Raw genomic sequence first — 20,139 nt, 5'->3', positions numbered from 1 at the left:
TACAAGGTCTTGTATGATCTAGTTCCTGCCTTCCTCCTTGCACTCCCTGATGTACTCCAGCGACACTGGCCTCCTTTCTATTCCTTACCATATAAATCTCTTCCTGCCTCATGGCCTTTGCACTTACTACTTCCTCTGCTTGGAATGACCTTCCCCAACTCTTCACATAGCTAACTCCTCCTCATTCTTTAGTGCTTAGTTCAAATGCTTCCACCTCAAAAAGGCCTTTGCTTACAAATAGATCTATGCTTACACTCTGTCTCATCACTCTCTTTCCTTCCTAGGGCTTCTAGGATGAGGTTTTCTTGTTTGATTGTTTCTTTATTGACTTATTGTCTGTTTTTCTCTTAGAGATTGTAAATTCCATGGGTGGTTATGCTTGTCTTGTTCACTGTAACATCCCCAGTGCCTAGCACAGAATATGTCACACAGTAGATTCAATAAATGTGAGTCAGCTCATGTCCCTTCTCTGTTCAGAACTCTCCAATGGCTTCCCATTTCACACAGAAAAAATCTAAAATTACAATATTCTCTTAAGTTGCCATACCATCTACCTCATCTACCTCCTATTTCTTTTGCTTGTTTGCTATCTCTCTGCCTGGAATGCTTATCTCCCAGATCTCTACGTGGCTCCATCCCTCATTTCAACATTAGTGAGGTCTTCCCTCATCATTCTAAAACAGCAATTCCTGTCTTTTTTCTGTGCATTCTTTTCTCACCACAGCGTTTTTGACCATTTAATACATAATACATTTTATTCCTTTGCTATTTTGTCTTGCTCAAACTAGAATATCACCTCCATGACCAGGGATGTTGTCTTTCGTCCACAGCTTGTATCCCCCGTGCCAGTCACAGTGCTGTGGCCAGAAGTGTCGTTCTCATAACCATTCCCGGTTCATAAGTGACGCTCAGTCCTCTTGACAGGATGAATGGTTATGTCAGTGAATGGAAGACATGGCACAGCTTTGTGCAGGTGTTGCTGTGTTGACTTAAAGAGGTGAAACAAGCTGCTCTTCACAATATCTCAGTCCATTTTTCTAAAGAGCCACAGAAGAAATTTCTCTTTGCGTCAGTGAATCCCAGGAACAGTTGTGCTTCCTCTGCATGGGTATTTGCTGCTGATCTTATGGGCAGTGTGAATCATATTATATGGGACATAGTGTGTACCTCCACATTAGCCCTGGGAAAGTTCCGAGCCTAGCTCTGTGGCCTACCTTGAGCAAATGATTATGCATTCTACACGCTAACCAAATTCATAACATTTATCTTTGCTACTTTCATTTTCTAACTTGTCTTTGTTGATTTACTTTTTACTTTTTTAATTTACTTTTTTCATTATTTTAAATTATATTTTTTCATAATAAGGCAAAATATAAATAAACATTTTTTTTAAGATTTATTTGACAGAGAGAGAGAGAGAGACAGTGAGAGAGGGAGTACAAGCAAGGGGAGTGGGAGAGGGAGAAGCAGGCTTTCCACTGAGCAGGGAGCCGGATGCGGGGCTTGATCCCAGGACCCTGGGATCATGACCTGAGCCAAAGGCAGATGCGTAACGACTGAGCCACCTAGGTGCCCCAATAAACAAATTTTTTTAATTATATTAAATGGTGCACCTCAACTTTGCATCCAGCTCTTTCACTTAGCAGACTAGCACATTTTCCCACCTTTTTATAAATTCCTAGGATACTTGATTCCTAATGGTTATATTCATAGAGTTGGTTGTACCATAGTTCTCTTTACTATTGGGCAATTATTTCCAATATGTGGTCTTTAAAAACAGTACTAGAAAGAACATCTTTTTTTTTTCATTTTTTACAAGATTTTATTTACTTATTTGACAGAGAGGCAGAGCACAAGCAGGGGGAGCAGCACAGAGGGAGAGGGAGAAGCAGGCTCCCTGCTACACAGGGTGTCCTATGTGGAGCTTGATCCCAGGACACTGGGATCATGACCTGAGTGGAAGGCAGGCACTTAACTGACTGAGCCACCCAGGTGCCCCTATTTATTTTTCATTTTTATAAAAATGTGTTTTATTTTAAAACATGCCTATAAAAGTAGAAATCACATATAAAAATACAGATTACTCTGGCATGTTAGCAAAATAGTTTCTGGCTGGACTTGAGTTTAGAAGTACTCTATGTTTGAGGGCATCTAGAAATCACGGCCCAACTGGATCCTATCATCTGCCCTTGTCACTAATCTGTAAACAATAATTTCATGTAGTTAAATTTAGCACTTTTTAACTAGTACAAAATCGAAACATAATCGTTTCCTATATAACACCACTTTAAAATGTTCTTCCTTAGGTCTGAGCAGATAAGGGCACTGTTGTTTCTAACATTTGAAAAACCTGATTTAAAAACAATTAATGTTAATAGAAATAACAGGTTTTAGCTTTTTTGTTCCATTTGGAACATATGGGAAGGTCATCAATTTATTTTTATTTTTTTTATTTTTTTAAAGATTTTATTTATTTATTTATTTGACAGAGAGAGAGACAGTGAGAACAGGAACACAAGCAGGGGGAGTGGGAGAGGGAGAAGCAGGCTTCCCACGGATCAGGGAGCCCGATGCGGGGCTCAATCCCAGGACCCTGGGATCATGACCTGAGCCGAAGGCAGACTCTTAATGACTGAGCCACCGGAAGGTCATCAATTTAAACAAGAAATTAGTGTTTTGTGTTTTTTTTTTAAAGTAGAATTTAATCCTTTTAGAATGAACGTCTTTTTCATTTTTCAGATTGCTGATTTAGGTTAGACTTTGTCCTATTTAATACCATCTGATGGACATAGTGTATCTACACATGTTAAATGTTTACCCTAAAGAGATCCAAGGGCTAAATGTGACTCTTGCACTTTCCTGAGTAGGGGGTAGAAATGGAATTAGTTCTCAAGAATTCAAATCTAAGGCATAAAATGCACCTGTATGCTAATGGCATTTTTTCTTTTTCTTCCTAACTAGCTTCCACTGCGATTCCAAAGGCTTGGGCACCTGGTGGCTCTGATGGCACTACTGTGTGGGGACCCAGTGAAGGAGGTAGCAGAGGAGGCCGCAGAGGGCATGCACTACCTGCTGCGTATCACCCTAAGGCTGAAGTGTAAGGCACTCCTGAAGGCAGCGAGGCCCTGAGTCAATCCACTAGCACAGTGCAGGCACCAGCCCTCTTTGTGCTCTCATTACCCCTCTTCTAGAAATATTTCTTACAGTAGTTTATAAAAAGAAAGGTACATAGTCCACAGGCAGAGATGAAGGAACACTGACTTAATAATCAAAATCAGAACACTGGATCACACCCATCAGTGTCGGCCATCTGCATGGCCATGGAGTTGGAGCAGCTAAACATGTGGCCCTGTGGACAAACTGGAGTGATTAGTTTGGTCAGAAGTGGAAGAAGTTCTTGCCATCATTTGGGCCTTAATTTATTTATTTATCCCATAAATGTTTTCTGAGTGCTTGCTCAGGATCTAACAGTAACCAGAACACAAGTGGTCCAATCCTTACATAACATGTAGTCTAGTGGGGGAATCAAACAATCAAAGAATCAGCAAATAACTGTTATTATAAACAAAGATAAGTGCTAAAGGGGAATTGCAGGGGCCATGAGGAAGAATCCCATCTAGTTGTTGGGTTCAGAAAAAGCCTCTCTGAAGATAACCTGAAAAATAAACATTAGCCAGGTAAAGATGTAAGAAGAGCATATTGAGCAGAGGGAGAAGGAGGTATGAACTTGAGTTTGAAAAATAGAAAGAGGGCCACTGTAGTCAAAGAATGAAACATTGCCCCCCCCCCGCCCCACATAAGAGAGACTTTTTTTTTTTTTAAGATTTTTATTTATTTATTCATGAGAGACAGAGAGAGAGGCAGAGAGAGAGAAAGGCAGAGGCAGAAGCAGGCTCCCATGATGCGGGACTCGATCCCAGGACTCCAGGATCATGACCTGAGCCGAAGGCAGACGCCCAACCATCTGAGCCACCCAGGCGCCCGTAAGAGAGACTTTAGAAGATATCTAGCCCAGTGTCCCGCCAGCGTTTGCGTCTCCATCTAATCTAGCCCCACCAAGTAGTTGCCCTGCCTGGGCTTCTTCATCCCAAGGAAGCACTGTGCTTCCCAAAATGGCCATCACATCTCTGGGTAACTCTGAGTATGAGGACTGTCTACCAAGACATATAGCCAAGGAAATACAACTGATGATTCATTCAACAAATATTTATGAAGCACTTACTGTCCTAGGGGTATCTTGGTGAACAAGAAAGACGAAGTCCCTTCCCCCAGGTTTATTTTCCAGTTGGAGAGACAGTATCCTCAACGAAGCACTCAAAGACTTCCCATAAATAAATTTCCAACAAACATAAGTCACAACGCAACATGAAAACAAAGCACTGTGAGGGAGTATTGGCAGACTCATTAATCAGCAAAACTAGACATAGAAAGAGTTCTGACATCGGAATTATCAGACACTGCAAAACTACGATTTAATGGGGACCTAAGCTTCATAACGAAACCCCTCAAAAGTCCTCACCAGTGGCAGAATGGTTTGGCATGGTTATACTTCCAAATCACTCAAAAGTTCTGTTCTTACAAAAAGCTCTTTTCTTTTTCTTTCAGCCTTTTTAATATGTTGTCCGACAACAGAGGGGGAAAAAAATCAGCCTTCGCATTAACACACACTCCATCCCCCAGGCATTTTTATCCAAGTAAGAAAGATAAGAGGAATGAGATCTTAGGATTCACTTCAACGTTGGGATTGACCAGACTTGCAAAATCAAGAAAAAAGAAATAAGCCAGAAAGTAATAATATTTCATGTTTTCTTCTCAGATACCAGCTATGACAAGAAAAATCACCCAAGCTTGAGAAGAGCAATGAAAAAGTGTCAAGAACTCCTAGAACTCTACAGTATTAAACAGTTCTACAATTGTCCCTTCAAAATTGCCCAGGTAATCAGAACGACTAAAATAAAGACAACTTGAAATGCTGGAGAGGATGGGAAAATCACTGGAAGTCTCATACATTTTGTCATGAGAATGTAAATTGGTAAAACCGCTTTGGGAAAAGTTCTTGTAATTTCTTATAAAACTAAACATATAAGATTGCCCAGAGAATTTGCTCCCTAAACATTCTATAGTTTGGAGACAAGGCACCATGGTTGTGACTCTTGTACACCTTGCTCTAGTAGTGTAATGGTTTAGATCAATCTGTCAGTGGGCCCAGTATCACTGTTTGAGTATCTCTTCAGACAAGCTCTGCTCCCATTGATTGCTCTCCTAACCTTAGCTAGCCTCTTGCAAGTATAAACTCTTGTCCAAAAAGGAACTGCTAAAACACAAACAAAAAAGCAAGCAAAACAAAAAAAGCTTTTAGAGGCTGGTAGTTGATCCAACAAACCATACACTTTTTTTAATTTTTTTATTGTTATGTTAATCACCATATATTACATCATTAGTTTTTGGTGCAGTGTTCCATGATTCATTGTTTGTTCATAACACCCAGTGCTCCATGCAGAACGTGCCCTCCTCAATACCCATCACCAGGCTAACCCATCCCCCTACCCCCCTCCCCTCTAGAACCCTCAGTTTGTTTTTCAGAGTCCATTGTCTCTCATGGTTCGTCTCCCCCTCTGACATACTCCCCTTTTCTTCCTCTCCTGTTATCTTCTTCTTTTTCTTTTTCTTAAAATATGTTGCGTTATTTGTTTCAGAAGTACAGAACTGTGATTCAACAGTCTTGCACAATTCACAGTGCTCACCGTAGCACAAACCCTCCCCAATGTCTATCACCCAGCCACCCCATCCCTCCCACCCCCAACCACTCCAGTAACACTCAGTTTGTTTCCTGAGATTAAGAATTCCTCATATCAGTGAGGTCATGTGATACATGTCTTTCTCTGATTGACTTATTTCACTCAGCATAACACCCTCCAGTTCCATCCACGTCATTGCAAATGGCAAGATCTCATTCCTTTTGATGGCTGCATAATATTCCATTGTGTATATATACCACATCTTCTTTATCCATTCGTCTGTCGATGGGCATCTTGGCTCTTTCCACAGTTTGGCTATTGTGGACATTGCTGCTATAAACATTGGGGTACACGTACCCCTTCGGGTCCCTACATTTGTATCTTTGTGGTAAATACCCAGTAGTGCAATTGCTGGATCGAACGGTAGCTCTAATTTCAACTGTTTGAGGAACCTCCATACTGTTTTCCAGAGGGGTTGCACCAGCTTGCATTCCCACCAACAGTGTAGGAGGGTTCCCCTTTCTCCACATCCCCGCCAACATCTGTCGTTCCCTGACTTGTTAATTTTAGCCATTCTGATGGGTGTGGGGTGGTATCTCATTGAGGTTTTGATTTGGATTTCCCTGATGCCGAGCGATGTTGAGCACTTTTTCATGTGCCTGTTGGCCATTTGGATGTCTTCTTTGGAGAAATGTCTGTTCATGTCTTCTGCCCATTTCTTGATTGGATTATTTGTTCTTTGGGTGTTGAGTTGGATAAGTTCTTTATAGATTTTGGATACTAGCCCTTTATCTGATATGTCATTTGCAAATATTTTCTCCCATTCTGTCGGTTGTCTTTTGGTTTTGTGGACTGTTTCTTTTGCTGTGCAAAAGCTTTTTATCTTGATGAAATCCCAATAGTTCATTTTTGCCCTGGCTTCCCGTGCCTTTGGCGATGTTTCTAGGAAGAAGTTGCTGCGGCTAAGGTCGAAAAGGTTGCTACCTGTGTTCTCCTTTAGGATTTGGATGGACTCCTGTCTCACGTTTAGGTCTTTCAACCATTTGGAGTCTATTTTTGTGTGTGGTGTAAGGAAATGGTCCAGTTTCATTCTTCTGCATGTGGCTGTCCAATTTTCCCAACACCATTTGTTGAAGAGACTGTCTTTTTGCCATTGGACATTCTTTCCTGCTTTGTCAAAAATAAGTTGACCATAGAGTTGAGGGTCCATTTCTGGGCTCTCGATTCTGTTCCATTGATCTATTTGTCTGTTTTTGTGCCAGTACCATACTGTCTTGATGATGACAGCTTTGTAATAGAGCTGGAAGTCCGGAATTGTGATGCCGCCAGCTTTGCTTTTCTTTTTCAGTATTCCTCTGGCTATTTTGGGTCTCTTCTGGTTCCATACAAATTTTAGGATTATTTGTTCCATTTCTTTGAAAAAAGTGGATGGTATTTTGATGGGGATTGCATTGAATGTGTAGATTGCTCTAGGTAGCATTGACATCTTCACAATGTTGATTCTCCCAATCCATGAGCATGGAACATTTTTCCATTTCTTTGTGTCTTCTTCAATTTCTTTCATGAGTATTTTATAGTTTTCTGAGTACAGATCCTTTGCCTCTTTGGTTAGATTTATTCCTAGGTATCTAATGGTTTTGGGTGCAATTGTAAATGGGATAGACTCCTTGATTTGTCTCTCTTCTGTCTTGTTGTTGGTGTATAGGAATGCCACTGATTTCTGTGCATTGATTTTATATCCTGCTACTTTACTGAATTCCTGTATGAGTTCTAGCAGTTTTGGGGTGGAGTCTTTTGGGTTTTCCACATACAGTATCATATCATCTGCAAAGAGTGAGAGTTTGACTTCCTCTTTGCCGATTTGGATGCCTTTGATTTCTTTTTGTTGTCTGATTGCTGTGGCTAGGACTTCTAATACTATGTTGAATAGCAGTGGTGAGAGTGGACATCCCTGCCGCGTTCCTGACCTTAGGGGAAAAGCTCTCAGCCTTTCCCCATTGAGAATGATATTCGCTGTAGGTTTTTCATAGATGGCTTTTATGATATTGAGGTATGTACCCTCTATCCCTATACTCTGAAGAGTTTTGATCAAGAAAGGATGTTGTACTTTGTCAAATGCTTTTTCTGCATCTATTGAGAGGATCATATGATTCCTGCTCTTTCTTTTGTTAATGTATTGTATCACATTGATTGATTTGCGGATGTTGAACCAGCCTTGCAGCCCAGGAATAAATCCCACTTGGTCATGGTGAATAATCCTTTTAATGTACTGTCGGATCCTATTGGCTAGTATTTTGGTGAGAATTTTTGCATCCATGTTCATCAAGGATATTGGTCTGTAATTCTCTTTTTTGATGGGGTCTTTGTCTGGTTTGGGGATCAAGGTAATGCTGGCCTCATAAAATGAGTTTGGAAGTTTCCCTTCCATTTCTATGTTTTGGAACAGTTTCAGGAGAATAGGTATTAATTCTTCTTGAAATGTCTGATAGAATTCCCCTGGGAAGCCATCTGGCCCTGGGCTTTTGTTTCTTGGGAGGTTTTTGATGACTGTTTCAATTTCCTTAGTGGTTATAGGTCTGTTCAGGTTTTCTATTTCTTCCTGGTTCAATTTTGGTAGTTGATACATCTCTAGGAATGCACCCATTTCTTCCAGGTTATCTAATTTGCTGGCATAGAGTTGCTCATAATATGTTCTTATAATTGTTTGTATTTCTTTGGTGTTGGTTGTGATCTCTCCTCTTTCATTCATGATTTTGTTGATTTGGGTCATTTCTCTTTTCTTTTTGATCAGTCTGGCCAGGGGTTTATCAATCTTGTTAATTCTTTCAAAGAACCAGCTCCTAGTTTCGTTGATCTGTTCTACTGTTCTTTTGGTTTCTAGTTCATTGATTTCTGCTCTGATCTTTATGATTTCTCTTCTCCTGCTCAAACCATACACTTTTTAATTAATATATGTATTCATTATTCAACAAATATTTAAGCATCTACTAGATACCCAGCATTCTGTTAGGGGATGGGGGAAAAAAGAAAACCTACAAATTTTACTCAGTTAGGGTCTAAAGTTTCAGGCAGTTTAAATTCTCTGTGCATCTGTTTCTTTATCTGTACAGAGGATCTGTAAAAATTGGGTTGTAAGGGTTAAACGAGATATTGTATGGAAAATGCTTTGCTTAGTGCCTGTCATACAGTAAGTGCCCAGCATATTATACCTGTTACAATCATGTGAAGGACCTTATACACTGCCAAGTACAGTGAGAAGCAGAATGAAACATTCTTTTAATATATTTTCTCCAGCCAAGGTATTTTAGCTATGGCTGGGACCCTTTGAGCTATATAGCACTAAGGCCTTTCCTTTAGTTCTGTTCCTATAAAAGTGTGATTCTTTCTGAGGATCTCAGTAGTGAAACCTCTTTCTAAAAATCAGAACTGTAAAAAGCCATGCACAGACCCTAGTTGGCATTTGGGTTGCTTCTAGTTCTTTACTTTTGTAAACAAGACAGAAATAATAGCCTTGTACATATTTGCATGCCTCTCTGATTAACATAACAAAATTAAGATAATATCCCTTATTCAGGGTTCTATCATACTAAGTCTTTTGAAAATTCATATTCGGGGCACCTGGGTGGCTCAGTTGTTAAGTGTCTGCCTCCAGCTCAGGTCAGGATCCCAGGGTCCTGGGATCGAGCCCCGCATCGGGCTCCCTGCTCAGCCAGGAGCCTGCTTCTCCCTCTCGCACTCCCCCTGCTTGTGTTCCCTCTCTAGCTGTCTCTCTCTCTGTGTCAAATAAATAAATAAAATCTTAAAAAAAAAAAAATTCATCTTCTCTGAATTATTTCAGATCTTCGAAGTTTTTCTCAATTCAAATGAGCTCTGCCAGTTTGTAATGACTATATTGGATAGCCTGGAAAATCTGAAACATCCCTGCACCCAGCAATCAGCAGGAGAATTGCTGCTAACATTGGTGAAAAATGCAGAGTCCCGATTTGAGAAGGTAAAAAGCTCAGTAGCCGTTTGCTGGGTTTGAAATATTGGCAAAACCTCTCCCCTCCTGCAGCTGCTGAGGTCTCTTCAGCTGCTCCTGTTTAGCAGAGAGTAACAACTGAATGGTCCCAGGATCCATGGGTTAGTCAACTTCCATTCAACAAGCGTGTAATAAACAGCCACTGTGTGTGCAACTAGGGATGAATAGTTTTAAAATCCAAGGTGTGCCCCATATTTTCCAGAACGGTACAGTTTTGGGGGAAGATATAATTAGCACTTGGGAGAAGGTAACTTCAAATTTAGATCCTCATCCAGGCTAATTAAAGGATTCAAACTTTAAAAAATCAAGCCATAATCAATCCTAGGAGGAGGCCAACTTAGTAAGCTAAAATCAATAGATTTTATTTAAATATATCTGAAGTTGACACAGCAAGAAATAACAATATAATTATATCATTTAGAAATGTGAGAGGAGGGGCACCTGGGTGCTCATTTGGTTAAGTGTCTGCCTTCAGCTCAGGTCATGATCCCAGGGTCCTGGGATCAAGCCCAGCATTGGGCTCCCTGCTCAGCAAGGAGCATGCTTCTCCCTCTCCTGCTCCCCCTGCTTGTGTACTCACATGCACTCTGTCAAATAAATAAATAAAATCTTAAAAAAAAAATATGAGAGGATATACTGAAAGAGATAAAAAGGATAAAAATAATAGTCCCTAGAAAGCATACCTGGGGAATAGGCAGGAGAGAGCCTTGCAGTACCACTGGACTTTTTAAATTGATATACGTTGCACTTTGATAAAAATAAAAATTAATTTTAAAATGATGAAAAGCTACTTTTTAACCTATTAAAATAGTAAATATGCAAAAAGAATAATGTGATGAGAACATGGTGAGATGGGCCATTGTATCAGTTGTGTGCTTTCAGCTGTAAAAAAGACGAACTGAGAAGCTTACACACAATTTAAGTTTAAAGGGTTTATCTTTGGGGCGCCTGGATGGCACAGTAGGTTAAGCGTCTGACTCTTGGTTTCAGCTCAGGTCATGATCTCAGGGTCATGAGATGGAGCCCCACATCAGGCCCTGCACTCAGCGGGGAGTCTGCTTGCGACTCTCTCCCCCTCCACCTCTGCCCCTACCCCAGCCCCGTGCATGCGCCTCTTTCTTTCTCTTTCTCTCAAATAAATAAATAAATCTTTAAAAATAAATAAAGGGTTTATTTTCTTCTATAATAAGAAGTCTGGAAGTATTTTCTAGGCTTGGTTCAGCAACTCAGCAGTGTTATCAAAGAGGCAGGGGGTTTTCCATCTGCCATGTTGCCCGTTCATGTAGTCATAAGGTGATCACAGCAGTTTCAGACTTTATGAGCAAATAAGGCTGTATCCAGCAAAGAAGAGAGATGTTGCCTTCCTTTCGTCCCTTTAATCAGGGAGAAATGTGTTTCCCAAAAGCCACTAATACATTTTTTCCCTTATTTCATTGGCCAGAATTGCATCGCATGCCAGCTTAAACCAGCTTCTGGCAACTGGGCATAAGGAGGGCCATTTTATTATAAGGGTGTTGAGGGCTGCCTCTCTGAGAGGCTGACATTTCCACAGAGACTTGAAGCCATGAGTCTGGGAGTGGGCAGAGTAGGTCAAGCAGAAAAATGGACAAAGCCCAATGGCTCCTGTTTCCTGAGTATGGTAGACATCTCTGGGTGAAAGGCAAGTATGGTTTCCTCTGGCATTCTCAGAGCAGAGTGGAAAAAAATCCCAACTTCCTTGCAACACTTTTACTAGTTTGGTTTATTATAAAATCAATATATAGTCATCAAGGAGAAATTAAAAAATATGTAAGCAAAAAAATAAATATCCCATCATTCAAAGTCACATTATTAATATCCTTGTAAGTTCTTCTAAATCATTTTATATATGTATACATACATACAGATCTATTTTAAGTAGTTTTTTTTTTAAAGATTTATTGGGGCACCTGGGTGGCTCAGGCGGTTAAATGTCTGCCTTAGCTCAGGTCATGATCCCAGAGTCCTGCGATTGAGCCCCATGTTAGGATTCCTGCTCAATGGGGAACTGGCTTCTCCCTCTGCCCCCTCCCCCTTGCTTGTGCGCTCTCTTGCTCTCTCTCTCTCAAATAAATAGATAAAATATTTTTTTAAAAAGATTTATTTATTTGAGGAGGGAGAGAGAGAGTGGGGGAAGAGGGGCAAAGGGAGAATCTTTAGCAGACTCTGGCCGACCACGGAACCTGATGTGGGGTTCATTCTTACAACCCATGAGATCAGGACCCACGAGATCACAACCACAGCCGAAACCAAGAGTGGGACGCTCAACTGACTGCCCACCCAGGTGCCCCTGAAGTATTTTTGATAATACTCTTTTAAATACTAAAAATTCTTGACACCCCCAGGACCTTTCAGAAATAGCTACAGTATCCTCGGTAACCGTCATTGTCCCACAGGATTAAGGTCTTAGTGATTTGTTTTCCTTCTTCAGGTGCCAGAAATTATGCGAGTTGTCTGTGCCCGGCTATCCATAATCAGCCAGCCTAGAGTCCGACGACAAATCATAAATACTGTGAGTTTGTTTATCTCCAGGCCCAAGTACACAGATACAGTGATCAGCCACCTTCTGTGTCATCCAGTACCATATGACAGGTAACAGAACCTGGTACAGCCTCTGAATTAAACTGGGGTGTGTGACACAGCCCCCGGTATTGTGGAACGTGGCTGCTCTCAAAAATCTAATGATATTCTTGTAGAAGAGATAAGATATAGACAGATGCCTGCAATGTAAGTCAGAATATAATGCATAAATATAAGGAAACAATCCAACAAATCCAGAATGAAGAACATTTTATAAGACAGCTGGACTGAACTCTTCAAAAAAGTTAATGACATGAAATAAAAAATGTGCTGATGCACTATTCTAAATAAAAAGACACTAAAGAGACATAACCAAATACAATATGTGAACTTGATTGGATCCTGGATGAAAATAAAAGTTATAAAAAGAAAATCCAGGGAAAATTAAATATAGACTCTATAATAGATTACTGAATTAATGTAACTTTCTTAGGTATGAAATGGTAATGTGGTTATACAGAAAAATGTTCTTATTCCTAGGAGATCAATTTACTGAAGTGATTTAGAGGTAAAGATCATGATGTCTGCGATGTACTTGAGAGAGATTTAGCCAAAAACATAAACACAAAAAAGAAAATAAAAATGTACCCATAAATAAGAATAAATCATATAGAGGAACAAACAAGATGCTTTTTTTAAGACTTGTGGCTTTCAGAGTTGGAGATACCCTGGAAGTTCCAGGAGATCCTTTCTAGGGAAGGCAATGAGGCCTTAGGAAAAGGTTCTGGGCTCCCACCCCCTTCAAAGAGAGCGTCATCTGTCTCTTATTTTTCTTTTTTTTAATGTAAGCTCTATGCCCAACGTGGGGTTCAAACTCATGACCCCAAGATTGAGTTGCATGCTCTACCGACGGAGCCAACCAGATGCCCCAGAGTGGCATCTCTTTTTGTCTGCCTTATATATTGTGATTCTGGGTAGTTATTGTATTTGAAGAAAAGATTTCTTAGCTTTAAACTGTTTGAAAACCACTCTCAGTGACTGGTTCTCACAGTGTCTTGGTGTAGTGCTGATTTTTTTTAGTGATTTTTTTTTTTTTGCTGATTTTGATTGGTTTAAGCTGAACTTAAGACGCTCTACCACTAAATCAAATAAAGGAAGATTTTTACCCATCCAAAGAGAAAAATGAATTAATATATATCTATTTTTTAAATATTCTTTTGGGGCACCTGGCTGACTTGGTAGAGCATGTGACTCTTTATCTCAGGGCGATAAGTTCAAGCCCCACGTTGGGTGCAGAGATTACCTAAAAATAAAATCTTCAAAATAAATTAATTAAAATAAAATAGAATATTCTTTTATATATTTCTCTAATATGTTATTGTTAAATCTTTACTACTTGCTTCAGCATATCTACACTAGATCCTTTCATGAAACATGATTTAGTACAAAATATTAAATATACTTAGTTTTTTTAAAGTGTAACTTCAGTATTATTTTATTGTTTGTATTTGTTCTAGCTCTTGGATGAATTTGAGAACCTACTGCTTTAGATCATATGAGAATTGTGGAATCTGCTAGAAATGAAAATGGCATAGTCCGGGAACTTCATTCTTATTATGTTTTTGATCATTTACCTAAAGTCTGTTAGTTGGTTTACATGCAGATTGGGATGATTGTTTTTAGGAGTCTGTTCAAAGCATCTGCTATGTGCAAAGTACCGTTTGGCCTGGAGAGGTAAGGGACAGGACCAGGACCCTGCCCTCAGGCAGCACACGGTCTGGGAGTAGACACAGACTAATAACAGGATCCCAAAGCAAAATAAGAGAGTTGTGTGGAAGCTCATAGGAGGTGACTTAACTAGATGAAAGATTGGGGAAGAATTTCTAAAAGAAGGGCTGCCCCAAGCTGAGTGTTTACGTAAATTAGCCAAGTAGAAGATGGAACAGGGCAGTGGAAAAGGCATTTCAGACAGAAGGAATGGCAAAACGAAACACAAGGAAGGTATGAAACAGCTTAATGAATGCCCATTCCCAAAGGGATGATGGGCAAACAAAAACCATGTCACATCTACGGGATCAGTATCACTGGAGGCAAAACCTGTCCCATATTTTTAGCAAACTCTCCGGATGATTTTTTTCACACTAAAATATCTAAACCATTGCCTTATAGGCTAATGTGTGTTTTCCTAATTCAGATGCATTCCCAGCACACTTACAACTATGCAGCAGACCAAAATTATTTTTGAAACACTTCTTTTACAATAAATAGCTTTTCAAATTACTTCATTTACTCCCTCAGGAATTCAGAGAGGAAAATAAACAAGGATAAGTAAGTATAGGAATTTCTTAATTTCATCCCAAGAATGAATGTTCATTTTCTATTGTCCACTTCACCAGCTATGAGACTTTTCAGCCTTTCACATTGCCTTAATGACCTTCTCTTTAGGAACTTCTTACTTCGTTTTATTCACAGATTAGAATTATCAGAGTAGGGAGTGAAATGTTGGAATAGTTCTTAAGCCTCTCAGTTTTTAGAGTGATTCTGATACATAGACAACTGGAAGACCACACTTGCTCTAGCACACAAAGATACCTAGGTAGATTCCGAAAATAAGACAATGGAGTAAAACCATGAGTAACTCCCAATCTTCCCCCCGCCCCCATAATGCTCCTTTACAGTGTTTATATACTCTTTGTGTGTGTGTGTGTGTGTGTGTGTGTGTGTGTGTGTGTGTGTGTGACATATATATATATATATATATATATATGACTCAGGCCCTACCTTTGAGTCAACAATAGAAAAAAGTTATTACACACTGTCTTTCTTCAAGAAGAGATCTCTTCTGGGCACCTGAGTGGCTCATTCGGTTAAGCATCTACCTTTGGCTCAGGTCATGATCCCAGAGTCCTGGGATTGAGCCCCACATCGGGCTTTCTGCTCAGCAGAGAGCCTGCTTCTCCCTCTCCCTCTGCAGCTTCCCCTTCTGTGTGCCCACTGTCTGTCTCTCTGTCTCTCTGTCAAATAAAATCTTAAAAAAGAGAGAGAGAGAAAGAAGAGATCTTTTCTAAAGTGAATCAAAGCTTTATTTCTGGGCCTGGACTTGTCCAAAATTTGAGGACCACACACTGGGTTGAATAAATCTACCTTGAATGCCTTCTGTGGGCCTGGCATTGTGCTAGACCTTGAGGGATTCATGGAAGAAAAGCCAGGCATAACCCGTGCCTTCAGAGGGAACAGATAAGACACATTCAGAGAACTGAAAATAGCACATGTAAGATTGAGGCAACCTCTATACAGGAGAAATTTTGAAAAAAATAAAATTAAAAAAAATTTTTGAAAGTGTTCTGAGAACCCTCATGTGAGACATGGTAAAGAAGCCACAAAAGCTTCACAGAAGAGATGACATTGGAGTTGGACCTGGAAGGTTTTGATGGACAGGGGAGAGTTTTGGAAAGGGCCTTCCAGTTTAAGGAAATGAGATGAGCAGAGGTAGCGCTGTCAAAGTCCATTGTTAGTTTGTGAAGGTGAATGGTCTGGGGTAGCCAGAGCACAGGTATGTATGTGACAGGGAAGTTGGGAGACTGAAAAGTTAAATTAGGACCACTTTGTCCTGAAGTCCATGATGAGGCATAGGAACTTGAGATTATAAAACCCTGAGAGTGGGATGCCTCGGGCAGCCTCAGTCAGCCACTCAGTGGCTCAGTTGGTTAAGTGTCTTTAGCTCAGATCATGATCCCAGGGTCCTGGGATTGAGTCCCACATCAGGCTCCTTGCTCAGCAGGGAGCCTGCTTCTCCCTCTGCCTGCCGTTCCCCATGGTTGTTCTCTCTCTCTCTCTCTTTTAAGATTTTATTCATTTATTCATTCATTCATTCATTTATTTGAGAGAGAGGGAAAGAGAGAGAGTGAGAGAGCACAAGCAGGGCCAGGGCAGACGGAGACGCAGACTCCCCACTGAGTGGGGAGCCAGACATGAGGCTCGATCCCAGGACACTGGGATCATAACCCGAGCCAAAGGCAGACGCTCAACTGCTGAGCCACCCAGGTGCCCCCACCCCCGACAAATAAATAAAATCTTAAAAAAACAAAAGACAACCCTAAGAGTAACTGTAATGAAGTCAGATAGTCTTTTGATACCCTGAAGAACTGAGCGGAAAGGAAAACCACTTCTAGATTGGATTCCAGATTCTAGGAAGGTTGTGGTCGTGGTGGGCTTAGGATTCTCCTGAACCCTCCTGTTCTTCGGGATTTCTAGGCATCTGGCTGAGTTGTGGAGAACTCTGGAGGTAGAACTGCCCAGCACCACCTGGATTCTGTGGAGACTTCTGAGGAAGCTGCAGAAATGCCATAATGCACCCACCCAAGAGAAGATGGCCTATGTGGCTGTTGCTGTAAGCCATTGAGCTTTGCCCCTCCCAACTTCAGCACAACATGCTCCATCTCTTGGGATGACTGGTCCAACACTCCATCTGGAGAGTGTCTCTCTTCATCCCTCTCAAAGTTTGCTTCTGTCATCCATTTATAAATCTATAATGTCTCTACCAAGGGATTGACATGGACGGGGCTCGGGAGAGTGAAGGTATCAGTAGTTTAATGAAGTTTGGTTTAATCAATGTGGTTAAATATTCCCTTATCATAACTTTTTTTTAAATTTTATTTATTTATTTGACAGAGAGAGACACAGCGAGAGAGGGAACATAAGCAGGGGGAGTGGGAGAGGGAGAAGCAGGCTTCCCATGGAGCAGGGAGCCCAATGTGGGGCTCGATCCCAGGACCCTGGGACCATGACCTGAGCCGAAGGCAGATGCTTAATGACTGAGCCACCTAGGCGCCCCAAATATTCCCTTATCCTTTAAAATATATGTATCATCTGGGATACCTGGGTGGCTCAGTTGGTTAACCGTCTGGCTCTTGATCTCAGGGTTGTGAGTTCAAGCCCCACACTGGGTTCCACCTCGGGCATGGAGCCTACTTTAAAATAAAATAAAATAAAATAAAAGATTCATCATAGTTAAAGAGTAATACACAACTCATAAAGAGAAAAGTCAAATAATACAGAAGAATATAACACAGAAAGAAAAGGTCCTCCTTGAGCAGAGGTTGGCAAACTTTTTCTGTAAAGGACCAGAAGGCAAATATTTTAGGTTTTCAGGCCCCATATAGTCTCCATAACATATTCTTTGGATTTTTTTTTTTTAAAAAACAATCTTCCAAAAATCTAAAGACCATTCTTAGCCTAGCTGTATCATCTCCCTAAAAATGAACCTTCTAGAAGGGTTTATACATATATAAATTTTTTGTGTATGTATTTATTTGGTATACTTTTTTTCCCCATTTTTTCCTTTTAAGTAGACTTTTTTAGAGCAGTTTTAGGTTTACAAGAAAATTGAGCAGAAAGTACAAAGTTTCTACTCTCTGTCCCCTACATGCACAGCCTCCCCCACTATTAATATATACTTTTTATTTTATTTTCTTCCCTACCAGCTTATGGTTCAGCTTTCCCTGACCTAAGTTATTATATAGGTTTTCTTTAGCTTCTGAAATTATTCTGACATCTCTAATCTGCCATTGTATCCTCTCCTATTCACTCTGTTCTTGTGGATTTATACCTTTTTTTTTTAAATCCCTATAATGTTATCTTAGTTTTAGGAGTTAGGTCAGATAAAGGTATATATTTAATCATGTTAGCCTATAAAATTGTATGTATATATTAGTAGAATCAAATTACACATACTGCCTGATGACCTGCTTTTTTAACAATATATGAACTACTTTCCATGTCAAAATATGACTATCTGTTATCCTTTTCATGGCTGCATAGTAATTTATTTTTTATTACCTTCTTAAAAATAGATAATATGTAACATGGTACAGAACCTTTTATTTCATTTCCAAGTTTCCTTAGTGAACATTTTGACAATTTCCGAACTTTCGCCATTAAAACAGTGCTACAGTAAACTTAATCATGCATATGTAAATGTTGTTATACATACCCAATTATTATTACTTTTTTAATTAGTCTCCACATGCAGTGTGGGGCCTAATGTTGGCCTTGAGCTCACAACCCTGAGATCAAGACCTGATCTGAGATCAAGAGTTGGCTGCTTGGAGCGCCTGGGTGGCACAGTCAGTTAAGCACCTGACTCTTGGTTTCAACTCAGGTTGTAAGATTGAGCCCTACCCTGGGCTCCCCACTCAGTGTGGCGTCTCCTTAAGACTCTCCCTTCCTTGTCCCTCTGCCCCCCCTGCCATGCTCTCTCTCTCTAAAATAAATAAATAAATCTTTTTTTAAAAAAAGAGTTGGACGCTTAACCAAATGAGCCACCCAGTCACCCCCTAATTATTTTCTTAGGATAAAGGCCATTGTAGGGGAATTTCTAGCTCAAGGGGTAGGCTTATTTAAACTTCTGAGAATTCCCAGGTGGTCCTCTAAAACATTGCCTTCTCCCAGTCATATATGAGAATGGCCATTTACCTACCGCCTTACCACATTGAGCATTCCTAGCCTTTTCATTGCTGCCTAGCTGATAGGTGAAAAAGGAATATTATTTTAATTGTATTATTGTTATTGGTGAGATTGAACACTTGTATATGTTTTTTAATTGGCCATTATATTTTGTGACTTGTCTGCTCATGTTCTGTACACCAGAGCTTCTCATATTTAATATGCACACAAGCCACAGTCATTACCTTACTGAAATGCAGATTCTGATCCAGCAGGTCTGGGGTGGGGCTTGAGTTTCTCCATTTCTAACCCGCTCTCAGATGATGCAGTGCTGCTGGTGTGTGGCCCCCACTTTGAGTAGCCTTTACATTTTTTTCTTGCTGATACATAAAAAGAGTTTATATATTAAAAAATATCACATCAGGGCGCCTGGGTGGCTCAGTCAGTTAACGCTCAGGCACAAGAGGAAGTAAAGCAAAAGTAAGGAGTTGTGCTAGCCAGAGTTCAGCTCTATGGTGTGCCTTTTCTCCCGCAGGCAACAGACGCCCTTTATGAGGTGTTTGTGGGAAACAGGCTCCAAGCAGCTACATTCAGACTCTTTCCTCAGCTTCTCATGACACTGCTCATCCAGATACACCACAGCATCGGTCTCACCATGTCTGATGTCGCCATCCCAAGTGGCCTGTACACAGAACAGGAAATGTCTTCAGAGGTCACCCCTTTGTGGTAATACCTGTTGTGATTTCATTGACCTTAACTAACACTAAGCTCTAGGCGCTGTGGTAGACACATGGATAGCCAAGATGTGGTTCCAGCCATGGGAGAGCTTACAGTCTGCTATCATGGGACGTTAGGATGAAATGCCCAGGAATCATTCTGGGCTCTCACTGGTTGGTTGTCTGGTTGTTTTATTGGTGCCAAGATAAACTCATTAGAAATTTATTAGTGTCACGGTGGCACATGACTTTCTTTCAGAAAGAAAGAATGTGGATTATTTAAGAACACCTGAGTAGGGGTGCCTGGGTGGCTCAGTCGTTGAGTGTCTGCCTTCGGCTCAGGTCCTGATCCCAGGATCCTGGGATCAAGCCCTGCATTGGGCTCCCTGCTCAGCGGGAAGCCTGCTTCTCCCTCTCCCACTCCCCCGCTTGTGTTCCTGCTCTCGCTATGTCTCTCTCTCTATCAAATAAATAAAATCTTAAAAAAAAAAAAGAACACCTGACTAAAAGTCAGGAGAACTGAGTTCTAATTCTCATTCATTTAACAAGTTACATACCTTGGGCAAATCTTCCTGTTGTTCTGTGCCTTGGTTTCCCTATCTGTAAATTAGGTCAGGCTAGGTATTCTCCAAGGACCCTCTAGTTCTAGGATTCTTTAGTGTTATATCAAGCATACTAGTTC

General features: G+C 40.5%; 1 protein-coding gene across 1 annotated transcript in view; it reads left to right on the top strand.

Moving 5' to 3' along the window:
- Positions 1 to 20,139, top strand: part of MROH8 (maestro heat like repeat family member 8) — a 57,083-nt gene that overhangs the window by 25,046 nt on the left and 11,898 nt on the right. Inside the window, exons 9-14 of the mRNA XM_028118590.2 lie at positions 2,962 to 3,097; positions 4,817 to 4,935; positions 9,577 to 9,729; positions 12,209 to 12,369; positions 16,552 to 16,687; positions 19,277 to 19,467. Of these exons, the coding sequence (XP_027974391.2) occupies positions 2,962 to 3,097; positions 4,817 to 4,935; positions 9,577 to 9,729; positions 12,209 to 12,369; positions 16,552 to 16,687; positions 19,277 to 19,467 (896 nt within the window). The remainder of the gene's footprint in view (positions 1 to 2,961; positions 3,098 to 4,816; positions 4,936 to 9,576; positions 9,730 to 12,208; positions 12,370 to 16,551; positions 16,688 to 19,276; positions 19,468 to 20,139) is intronic.

Source organism: Eumetopias jubatus, unplaced genomic scaffold (assembly GCF_037043125.1).
Source record: "Eumetopias jubatus isolate StellerSeaLion01/CBP00866 unplaced genomic scaffold, mEumJub1_p1.0 scaffold_9, whole genome shotgun sequence".
NCBI lineage: Eukaryota > Metazoa > Chordata > Mammalia > Carnivora > Otariidae > Eumetopias > Eumetopias jubatus.
The sequence above is the reverse complement of the archived record's forward strand: the minus strand, read 5'-3'. Positions and strand labels throughout refer to the sequence as shown.